The sequence below is a fragment of the Esox lucius genome, chromosome 1 (assembly GCF_011004845.1).
Source record: "Esox lucius isolate fEsoLuc1 chromosome 1, fEsoLuc1.pri, whole genome shotgun sequence".
Lineage (NCBI taxonomy): Eukaryota > Metazoa > Chordata > Actinopteri > Esociformes > Esocidae > Esox > Esox lucius.
Genome location: NC_047569.1, coordinates 25,847,275 through 25,859,410, shown reverse-complemented (window position 1 = coordinate 25,859,410; position 12,136 = coordinate 25,847,275). Strand labels below are relative to the sequence as shown.

The 12,136-nt window shown below is 43.8% G+C and overlaps 1 protein-coding gene across 6 annotated transcripts in view; it reads left to right on the top strand.

Moving 5' to 3' along the window:
• Positions 1–10,714, top strand: part of stard13b (StAR-related lipid transfer (START) domain containing 13b) — an 81,530-nt gene extending 70,816 nt beyond the window's left edge. For all 6 annotated transcript variants that reach the window (XM_010870296.5, XM_010870311.4, XM_010870305.4 and 3 more), the window contains 10 exons: positions 1,217–1,280; positions 1,595–3,000; positions 3,245–3,415; positions 3,520–3,679; positions 4,362–4,560; positions 4,973–5,186; positions 5,936–6,050; positions 6,216–6,715; positions 9,496–9,672; positions 9,889–10,714. In XM_010870296.5, coding sequence (XP_010868598.4) covers positions 1,217–1,280; positions 1,595–3,000; positions 3,245–3,415; positions 3,520–3,679; positions 4,362–4,560; positions 4,973–5,186; positions 5,936–6,050; positions 6,216–6,715; positions 9,496–9,672; positions 9,889–10,006 — 3,124 coding nt within the window. In that variant the 3' untranslated portion in view covers positions 10,007–10,714. The remainder of the gene's footprint in view (positions 1–1,216; positions 1,281–1,594; positions 3,001–3,244; positions 3,416–3,519; positions 3,680–4,361; positions 4,561–4,972; positions 5,187–5,935; positions 6,051–6,215; positions 6,716–9,495; positions 9,673–9,888) is intronic.
• The last annotated feature ends 1,422 nt before the right edge of the window (positions 10,715–12,136 follow it).

Here is a 12,136-nt window from a genome sequence, read left to right as displayed (position 1 = left end):
AACCACTACCCAGGTTAACAGTGGGTAGTCAGTCAGTCACTCAGTCAGAGACATTCTCTCTTCTTGGCTGGCTCCACTTACACAGTCTGGAAGTAATTCATTATAAATATGTGTGCATGCATTTGCATGAGTCTTTTACTGTTAGAGACACAGCAAACTAACTTGTGATCAGGCGATATAAACGTATAACTATGTATACTTTATATGTGCATACATTTGCATGAAATAATTAGTTAACAGGTCTCATCAAAACACAAACAAAAGCGAAGCAATTTTCTAGAATACTGGAATTTTGGCTTTCATACTTTTTTGAATTCTCAGCAAAGCTCAAGCTGTCAACACATTCAAATCAGTACAGGACAAGTGCCATACAGGACAAGTACTTTTCATAATCACTGAAAGTAGTCTCAGAACTGCGTTATCCGTCACATTTTTTTACTATGTAAAAAGTTACCTTTGCACGCACTTCATTAAATTCAATACCAAACTTAGAAACACACTGGTAAACCTTTCAAATGTTAACTAACTAATAACTACAAACATTAAAACTATAGAAAAATCTAACATTTGTTTTAATCAACCCTCTACGCTACTTGAGGACTGGAATATTATAGTCCTATTTCCATACTTTCTAAATTTAACAAGGCACTACCTGCGGTCACTGAATCTACTGTGACTTATTCCTCATACTTTCAAACACGCTAGCAAGCACACCAAAGTACTTCTGTAAATATCCTTTCGTAGTTTCCTGTGAACCCTACTGGATAGAATGAGAGGAACAGGAAGTCAGTGAGGAGCTGGGGCTGCAGAGACAAGTCCATTAGCTGTTGATGGAGAATCTCTCTATACCACAGTAGACTACTAGTGACTAATGACTACCAGAGCAGGCTATCCTCAGTGTCTCAGCAGTCTTCACCAATTAGGTCCCTTTCAGGAAGAGATTGTCCAGAGGTAGATAGACAGACAGGCAGAGAGAGAGAAAGGCCAGAGCATCTGTCCATTTAGCTATTAGCCTCAGTTAGCAGGCATGATTAGGTTTGGACTGCCCTGACTGTGTAGTTGTCTGCCCTAGAGCCATTTAGCTCCTGGGCTAGAGAAGCAAATTAAGAACGCTGGCGGAATATGTCTATTCCTGGTGACTGTTCTCAGAGGAGAGGATGAACACTGATACTGTTTATTTAATAATCCCATCTACATGTGACTTGTTTCTCTTCAGACGACTCAACACCTTGAATAAGTGTGCCTCTATGAAACTAGATGTTAACCTTCCTAAAAAGAAAGTAAGTACATTTCTTTATTATAATATTATGTTCAGTGACCTTCTTGGCCCTGTAAGGATCCTATGTGTTGAAGACAGTCTCAAATAAGTTGTCTTGTTCATATACTCCTCCATCTTTCCTTCTATCCTTCCACCCATCTATCCCAGATCATGTGAAATGTGTTCTACACCCTCCAAGGTGTCAGGCCATTTTCCTGTCAGTTTATTTTGTCCAAAATGAAGCCTAATGGGTGTGTTTATGTAGCCGTTAACAGGTTTAGATTTCTACCCGACTAGGTGATCATGTGCCTTTGTGTTTTGTCCCTGTGGATTCAGACGGAAGACTCGGATGAGGAAGACCTGTTTGCCATCAGTGACAGGTGGACATTTGAGTGGACGAGCCGCCGCTGGTCCAGGCTGAAGGGACAAGCACCGTGTCACAGGGAGGGGCTGGGGGAGGGGCGAGGCCTGCGGACCACTACCAGCAGCGAGAGTGTTCTGACTGACCTCAGTGAGCCAGAGATCTCGTCCCTCCACAGTGAAAGCAGCGAAGGGAGCGTCCATCAGGCCGCCGAGGACTCGGACTGTTCTACCAGGACCTACTCTGACTCTCCAGCCATGCCTGAACCTGAATCCACCTCCCTTACCCTGCCTTGCCTCACTGAGCAGCCCCCCCACTATGGGTCGCTGCCCGCCAAAAACAGCCATTCTGGTCGGACCCGAGCCAAGGACTTCCTGCGACGCATGGAGACGCTCCGTTCCCGGGGAACACTGGGTAGAGGGCGGAACAAGACCCTGGTGATTAGCGCTCCGGTGCTGCAGACAGAGCCACAGGCCCTGAAGACACTGCACTGTGTGGGGATCACCAATGGGGGCAGGTCGGGGGCAGTGGAGGTCCCCCCTGAGGGACTAACCCTCACCCCGGCCCCCCAGTGCCCCTCCAGCAGTGAGGGCAGTCACTCCAGTGGAAGCGCTGTCTCCTCACCCACCATTAAGGAGAGGAAAGCCTCCCATGAGAGGACTGAGCGGTTAGATACCAAACGCAGTGGGATGTACCTGGAGGACCTTGTCCTGTTCTCCAGTCTTCCGCGGAACAGGGGCATGGCGGAACACAACCAGTGCAACGAGTTCCGCTCATACGAGGACCTAGTGGTCCACATCCCAAAAGACCATAAGCCTGGCACCTTCCCCAAAGCCCTGTCCATAGAGAGCCTGTCCCCTGTCATGACGGCGCCAGTCCGCTGGCAGGGCAGCGGCACACTCAAGCCCCACCCAAACCGCCTGTCTAGCCCCATGCAGTCCCACCATCACCCGGCCCCCAGGGGAGGACCACGGGGCAGCAGGATGAGTGTGTACGACAACGTCCCCGGGTCTCATCTCTACGCCTCCACTGGGGACCTCATGGACCTGGAGAAGGAGGACCTGTTTCCCCACCTAGATGACATCTTGCAGCACGTCAACGGCCTGCAACAGATTGTGGACCACTGGTCCCAGAACCTGCTGCCCCCTGGGGGCCTGGAGGAGGGCCGGGGCAGGTGGAGGGATGGACAGGAGATCCAGCCTGCAGGTCTGCAGTCCTCCAGCCAGATCACACTGGACTTTGAGGGGATGTCGGTTCTGGAGGGACAGAGCACAGCCAGTGACAGGGATAGAGATGGGGTGTCCCTCAATGAGACAGAGGGTACCGGACTCAGGGAGAGGAGGGATTCAGGAGTAGGAGCATCACTAACCAGACCCAACCGGTAACAATCACAATTTGTAGCTTCTCAGTTCCTCATTATAGATCACTGTGCTGTATCTTGTGCTTGTTTTAGAGGTTAGGTGTAAAGGACTTCATCGGTGGCAGTAGTTTGATATGTGGGAAAGGCTTTATGTTGACGTGAATGACTGCGTCCTATTGGCCTTGGTCAAAGGTACTGCTGAATATAGAAAAGAGACATTTGGAACTCATGCTAACCATTGTTGTGTTTATCTCTCTGGCATTAGTCTGCGATGGCCCAGCTTCCAGATGTCCAACCGGCTCAGCCACTCAGTGGCCTCGCTCCAGATCACCAACCAATCTGCAGGCCAGCTCAGCTTGCTCCAGAAGTTCTCTCTCCTCCGCCTCACAGCCATCATGGAGAAATACTCCATGTCCAACAAACACGGATGGACCTGGTTAGAACAAATAATTAACCAATCAATCAATCAACTTAAGATTGTCACGGCTGTACCCGGTTTCTCTGTGAGTTGACGTGGCACTCATGTTGTGTCTTTCTCAGGTCGGTTCCAAAGTTTATCAAGAGGATGAAGGTACCAGACTACAAGGACAAGAATGTTTTTGGTGTTCCTCTGTTAGTTCACGTCCAGCGCTCTGGTCAACCCCTTCCCCTCAGTCTGCAGCAGGCCCTCCGATACCTGCGCAGCCAGTGTCTAGACCAGGTCAGTCTGTCTATGTTACAGCACACTGTCTATCAGCCTGTCTCTATTAGAGCGCACTGTCTGTCAGCCTGTCTCTATTATAGCACACTGTCTGTCAACCTGTCTCTGTTACAGCACAGTGTCTGTCAGTCTGTCTCTGTTACAGCACAATGTCTGTCAGTCTGTCTCTGTTACAACACTGTGTCTGTCAGTCTGTCTCTGTTCCAGCACAGTGTCTGTCAGTCTGTCTCTGTTACAGCACAGTGTCTGTCAGTCTGTCTTTGTTACAACACAGTGTCTGTCAGTCTGTCTCTGTTACAGCACAGTGTCTGTCAGTCTGTCTCTGTTACAGCACAGTGTCTGTCAGTCTGTCTCAGTTACAACACAGTGTCTGTCAGTCTGTCTCAGTTACAACACAGTGTCTGTCAGTCTGTCTCAGTTACAACACAGTGTCTGTCAGTCTGTCTCTGTTACAGTACACTGTCTGTCAGTCTGTCTCTATTGCAACACAGTATCAGTCCGTCTCTGTGTTAAAGCGCCAGTCCGTCTCTGATCATTTTAAGATCAAATTTGATCTTACGCACGTTTCATGAATGAGGGCCACTGTAGTGTTGTCAGTCTGTTCCTCTCTAGAACGGGCCAATTTGTTAGTGTGCAGACCAGGAGTGTCGGTCCTGAATGCTGTTCTCTGTTCCTTCTCCAGGTGGGTCTGTTTCGTAAGTCTGGTGTTAAGTCTCGTATCCAGGCACTGAGGCAGATGAATGAGTCGTCCCCTGACAATGTGAGCTATGAGGACCAGTCAGCATATGATGTAGCAGACATGGTCAAACAGTTCTTCAGAGACCTGCCTGAACCCCTGCTCACCAGTAAGCTGGGAGAGACTTTCCTACACATCTACCAGTGTAAGGACTGACACACACACACACACACACACACAAACCGAAATCACCCTGCTATTTCTCTCAAATCTCATAGTGGAATCACTATCCCTGTCGAACTCCTGGTCCTCCCTTCCTCCCTCCTGGTCCTTCCTTCCTCCCTCCTGGTCCTCCCTTCCTCCCTCCTGGTCCTTCCTTCCTCCCTCCTGGTCCTCCCTTCTGGTCCTTCCTTCCTCCCTCCTGGTCCTCCCTTCCTCCCTTCTGGTCCTTCCTTCCTCCCTCCTGGTCCTCCCTTCCTCCCTACTGGTCCTCCCTTCCTCCCTTCTGGTCCTTCCTTCCTCCCTCCTGGTCCTCCCTTCCTCCCTTCTGGTCCTTCCTTCCTCCCTTCTGGTCCTTCCTTCCTCCCTCCTTGTCCTCCCTTGCTCCCTCCCACCAGATGTTCCTAAGGACCAGCGGTTGCAGGCGCTACAGGCAGCCATCATGCTGATGTCTGACGAGAATCGGGAGGTGCTCCAAACGCTGCTTTGCTTCCTGTCTGATGTCACTTCCTCTGTGGAGGAGAACCAGATGACACCCATGAACATTGCTGTGTGTCTGGCCCCGTCCCTGTTCCACCTCAACATCCTGAAGAAGGACAACCTCTCTCCCAAGTAAGCACTCAAACCCACACACACACACACACACACACACAAACACAGTGCTCTAAAGAAGGACACATCAAATCACCACGGCGTGCTCAGCAGTGTGTTTAATGAACTTACACAGCTATAACCTAGTCTATGTGTTTAGGGGACGTTGCACTATAATACCTAATGAGCACATTTACAATATGCTCTCCCATTCAACTCCCCTGTGAGGATGTCCTCCTAATTAGGTCTGGATAATGACAGATGAAAACCAGGTGGCAGCGCTGGTCAGGCCTCAGGACTTCACCTAGAGTGGACTAACTAACTACTGTAGTCTGACGATCTGGTTGTGGGAGGTTTTTATTGAAGTCCTGGAGTTCCACGGTGCTCTTTAAAACACTGTGTTGCATGACATCACGCTGTGTACAAACAGCAGCAACCTCTCATTTAACTAACTGGTGGAACTGATCCCTTAAGGATTCCAGGATCAAAGCGCAGCATGCACAGAGACATATCAGGGAGGAGGGAGAGGATAGAGAGAGTTGTCGTAGCAGGGAGGAGTGATCAAGGGGTTAGGAAGATGAAGAGCAAGGAGAGTGGGTGTACGGTGTGCTAAGCTTTTGAAGTAGGATGTGAGGAAGGTTTACTAGCTGTATTCACAGGAGAGGTAGAAGGGGCTGATGGGTTCATTTGACAAATGGACTCATGCCGTCAGTTCCTCGTTACCCAGGATCCTCCGTGTTTCATTAAGAACTGTTACCCATGATCCTCAGGGCCATGCAGAGAAAGTATGCAACAGGCCGACCTGACCAGAAGGACCTGAACGAGAACCTTGCTGCAACTCAGGGCTTGGCCCACATGATCATAGAGTGCAATCGGCTGTTTGAGGTAATAAACCTGAAAAGAGCAATTTATTAGTTATCAACTAAGATGTCTTAGAGACATCGGATATCATACAATTTCATGAGCCTCATTCCTGCATTTTTTTCAGCGCAGGATATAAAAAACAACTTACACTGTATTCAATCGACCTTTTTTCTCCTGACCAATCAGATCCCTCACGAGATGGTGACCCAGTCCAGGAACTCGTACATTGAGGCAGACCTCCACGCCCCCACCTTAGAGGAGCTAAGCAGACAGCAGGAGGAGGAGGACGGGGCCTACCCGATGGAGGCCGGAGCGTACCAGACACAAACAGGGGGGGGCCGGCCCCAGAACCTGTACCAGACACACATGGAGAGGAGGCTACAGGAGCTGCTGAAGGAGGCCAGAGAGAAGGCCAAAGGCTGGGTGTCCTGCGCCAGCTCAGACAGCACTGAGCTCCATTGTAAGAAGGCGGGTGATGGGAACCCTTTGCGGCGGTGGCGCGTGGCGGTGGAGGTGGAGGCCCCTCCCTCGGTGGTTTTGAACCGGGTGCTGCGTGAGCGCCACCTGTGGGACGTGGACCTGCTGCAGTGGAAGGTTGTTGAGACGCTGGACAAGCACACTGAGATGTTCCACTACGTTTTAAACCGCATGCCCCCTCATCCCAGCCGGGACTTCCTGGTCCTTCGGTGAGTGCGCGCGTGCGCTCGTGGTTGCGTGACTTCTACAGCACTGTGTTTACATGTATAATGGAAATACTCTGCAGTTACAAAGGAAAGAGAAAAATCCCCAAGTGCTTGTATTTGTATATCATTAAAGATGTTTGTTTCTGCTAAAATAATCCGCCCACGGTCTATTCCGGGTTTCTGTCCTTCACTACCCTTTCCCTAATGTGGGTTAATATCCTATGTAAGTAAATATTCTAACTCTTACCCTAATGTGGGTTAATATCCTATGGAAGTAAATATTCTAACTCTTACCCTAATGTGGGTTAATATCCTATGTAAGTAAATATTCTAACTCTTTCCCTAATGTGGGTTAATATCCTATGTAAGTAAATATTCTAACTATTACCCTAATGTGGGTTAGTATCCTATGTAAGTAAATATTCTAACTCTTACCCTAATGTGGGTTAGTATCCTATGTAAGTAAATATTCTAACTCTTACCCTAATGTGGGTTAATATCCTATGTAAGTAAATATTCTAACTCTTACCCTAATGTGGGTTAGTATCCTATGTAAGTAAATATTCTAACTCTTACCCTAATGTGGGTTAGTATCCTATGTAAGTAAATATTCTAACTCTTACCCTAATGTGGGTTAATATCCTATGTAAGTAAATATTCTAACTCTTACCCTAATGTGGGTTAGTATCCTATGTAAGTAAATATTCTAACTCTTACCCTAATGTGGGTTAATATCCTATGTAAGTAAATATTCTAACTCTTACCCTAATGTGGGTTAGTGTCCTATGTAAGTAAATATTCTAACTCTTACCCTAATGTGGGTTAGTATCCTATGTAAGTAAATATTCTAACTCTTACCCTAATGTGGGTTAGTATCCTATGTAAGTAAATATTCTAACTCTTACCCTAATGTGGGTTAATATCCTATGTAAGTAAATATTCTAACTATTACCCTAATGTGGGTTAGTATCCTATGTAAGTAAATATTCTAACTCTTACCCTAATGTGGGTTAGTATCCTATGTAAGTAAATATTCTAACTCTTACCCTAATGTGGGTTAATATCCTATGTAAGTAAATATTCTAACTCTTACCCTAATGTGGGTTAGTATCCTATGTAAGTAAATATTCTAACTCTTACCCTAATGTGGGTTAGTGTCCTATGTAAGTAAATATTCTAACTCTTACCCTAATGTGGGTTAGTGTCCTATGGAAGTAAATATTCTAACTCTTACCCTAATGTGGGTTAATATCCTATGTAAGTAAATATTCTAACTCTTACCCTAATGTGGGTTAATATCCTATGTAAGTAAATATTCTAACTCTTTCCCTAATGTGGGTTAATATCCTATGTAAGTAAATATTCTAACTATTACCCTAATGTGGGTTAGTATCCTATGTAAGTAAATATTCTAACTCTTACCCTAATGTGGGTTAGTATCCTATGTAAGTAAATATTCTAACTCTTACCCTAATGTGGGTTAGTATCCTATGTAAGTAAATATTCTAACTCTTACCCTAATGTGGGTTAGTATCCTATGTAAGTAAATATTCTAACTCTTACCCTAATGTGGGTTAGTGTCCTATGTAAGTAAATATTCTAACTCTTACCCTAATGTGGGTTAGTATCCTATGGAAGTAAATATTCTAACTCTTACCCTAATGTGGGTTAATATCCTATGTAAGTAAATATTCTAACTCTTTCCCTAATGTGGGTTAATATCCTATGTAAGTAAATATTCTAACTCTTACCCTAATGTGGGTTAGTATCCTATGTAAGTAAATATTCTAACTCTTACCCTAATGTGGGTTAGTATCCTATGTAAGTAAATATTCTAACTCTTACCCTAATATGGGTTAGTATCCTATGTAAGTAAATATTCTAACTCTTACCCTAATGTGGGTTAGTATCCTATGTAAGTAAATATTCTAACTCTTACCCTAATGTGGGTTAGTATCCTATGTAAGTAAATATTCTAACTCTTACCCTAATGTGGGTTAATATCCTATGTAAGTAAATATTCTAACTCTTACCCTAATGTGGGTTAGTATCCTATGTAAGTAAATATTCTAACTCTTACCCTAATGTGGGTTAATATCCTATGTAAGTAAATATTCTAACTCTTACCCTAATGTGGGTTAGTGTCCTATGTAAGTAAATATTCTAACTCTTACCCTAATGTGGGTTAGTATCCTATGTAAGTAAATATTCTAACTCTTACCCTAATGTGGGTTAGTATCCTATGTAAGTAAATATTCTAACTCTTACCCTAATGTGGGTTAGTATCCTATGTAAGTAAATATTCTAACTCTTTCCCTAATGTGGGTTAATATCCTATGGAAGTAAATATTCTAACTCTTTCCCTAATGTGGGTTAATATCCTATGGAAGTAAATATTCTAACTCTTTCCCTAATGTGGGTTATTATCCTATGTAAGTAAATATTCTAACTCTTACCCTAATGTGGGTTAGTATCCTATGTAAGTAAATATTCTAACTCTTACCCTAATGTGGGTTAGTATCCTATGTAAGTAAATATTCTAACTCTTACCCTAATGTGGGTTAGTATCCTATGTAAGTAAATATTCTAACTCTTTCCCTAATGTGGGTTAATATCCTATGGAAGTAAATATTCTAACTCTTTCCCTAATGTGGGTTAATATCCTATGGAAGTAAATATTCTAACTCTTTCCCTAATGTGGGTTATTATCCTAAACCTTCCATCCCTTCCTTTGCATTAATAAAGAACAACAGAAAACGTTGCTGACTCTGACTCTCACTCAGGTCGTGGAGGACTGACTTGCCCAAGGGGACATGTGCCTTGATGTGTGTGTCTGTGGAGCATGAAGACTGTCCCCCAGTTGTTGGAGTGAGGGCCGTTGTTCTAGAGTCCAACTACCTGCTAGAACCCTGCGGCTCTGGGAAGTCCAGGCTCACTCATATCTGCAGGGTAGACCTCAAGTGAGTTCTCTACACCTAAAATACCTGTAACATGTAGTACCAGTCAAAACATTGGACACACTCACCCATTAACTTGAATGGGTGTGTCAAAATGTTTCACTGACACTGATATTTTTTCTAAATATTTAGATTTGTGTGTGAATCTGAATATGTTGTTATTGTGTTATTGTTGTAGTTGTTGTATTAAAAGCTCAACGTGTGTTCGGGTTGTTCCAGGGGGCGGAGTCCTGAGTGGTACAACAAGGCATTTGGTCACCTTTGTGCCGCGGAAGCCGCTCGCATCCGCAACTCATTCCAACCAATCAGCACAGAGGGACCAGAGACCAAGATCTGACATAAAGATAGAGCCACCAATACCTGACGACAAGAGGCACAGCTGAAGATTGAAAGGATCAAATGGAACATCTGACGGACAGTTAAAACAACACCACTATTCCCTCTGACCATGGAAGATGTCATTTTCTATTTAGTTTCTGCATGTTGAAACATCAGAATTCATCAAAACTCAGCAGTTGATCTACTGGGAATGGTCAATGTTTATGTTGGCCTTGTTCTTTAAGCACAATGTGACACAAGAACACGGAGACTAAAGAGAATTGGAGCTTCTCTGGAATCTCTTAAAAAATGACACAAGAAAACCTCTTTTGATTTTATTATGATAATATTCAGATTTTATTATGATATTATTAAGACATTATTTGGATGCTGTTATTGTTTTTATTGGTGTATGTTTACTTTATTATTAGTATTATTATTGCCCTAAGGGGAACAGAATGATCCAGCCAATGTCCATTAATATTTAGAACTACAATTCATTTCTGATGTTATATTCTTGACATTATAATCGTTATTAATATTATTACGGTCATCTACGATGTCTAAGACATTTCAGCTTTTCAATGCTTCTGGGAAGCATGTTTATTATTTAATTATTGTAAAATGTAAAGCTCTATATTAGATATGATGTGGGTACACATACAGTGGGGAGAACAAGTATTTGATAAAATGCAAATTAATTATAAAAAAATCATACAATGTGATTTTGTGGATTTTTGTTTTAGATTCCATCTCTCACAGTTGAAGTATACCTATGATAAAGATCACAGACCTCTACATGCTTTGTAAGTAGGAAAACCTGCAAAATCGGCAGTGTATCAAATACTTGTTCTCCCCACTGTAATTGTGTATGTCTTTATGTATACATACATATACACAAACACACATCATACATTACATACATGCATGAACATACATCCTAGCTGTACATACTGTAGATATGAAAGGCTTCATGCTACAACTTATATAGATTCCTGCAGTGTAATTCATGCGGTACAGTAGTGTAAGCTGGTTTTACTGGTGTGTGACTGAATGAGTGTGATGTTATTCTATATGACCTCAATATTTAAGGCTAAAAACAATCTGCGTCCCAAATGGCAAAGTATTAGCTACACTATAAGCCTATAGATAATGGTATGCCATTTGGGATGCAGACAACGTGACTCAGGTTTGATCTCCAGACCTGCTGTAGAGAGTTGGCTGGACTGAGCTGCAGTTTAGATCCAGAAAATCAGTTTTTCAATTAAACAAAGAAAGAAAAATGTATATTACGTGTTTATTCTTTTCACACCAGTAATGTGCGATTTAACTATGTTGCGCTCATCAACAGCAACACTCTGAGGGTGTGTCCTCTTCATGATGGCACCCAGTTCCCTACCTAGTGCACTAGTATTGATCAGAGCCCTGGTCATAAGTGATGCATTATACAGAAACTAGGGTGGCATTTGGGACTCATTCAGTGCGTTAACACTATGGTGCTTTTATCTAAACCGAACTCCAAAATGTTTAATCTATAGCAATCTATTGTCCACCCAGTGTTCAACTGACCTTTCACCCCTGATCCCATATAGCTGTTCCACACCATTATAGAAAATTAATATGATGTCAGGGAAACTGCCAGCAGCAATACTGTAGATCATGTTTACATACTCCATCCCTGAATGCTACCACACACAGTGGCAGGTCACCTACAAAAGTCAGAGTAAAAATAATAGGGAGGAGATGAAAGGCTGGACCCACCTGGCATTAAGTAAAGAAAACTACCCCATACAGAATAATAGTTAACTGGAGATGCACCATTGAGGGCCTTTGCTCGACAAGAAGCTGGAAGGAAAAATTCAAGACACAGTCTTGGTCAAAATGCCTCTCCACTGTGCACACTCTGAATGAGAATAAGGCAGTCACATCTGTATAGTCAGAGAAGGACAAGTGACAGCTATATCAGACAGCTATAGAAGAGGCAGTGAGTTGCTGTCCAGAGTCACATGCTAGACAGACAGGACAGGAATGGAGGCCCTATTTCTGTCACAAGTACAATACCCAGAGGATGACTCGGAGCACGTAACGAAAAGGAATCAGAAACAGAGTGGAGTGATACCCAACGTGAAATGTTTCTATGGAAAGAACC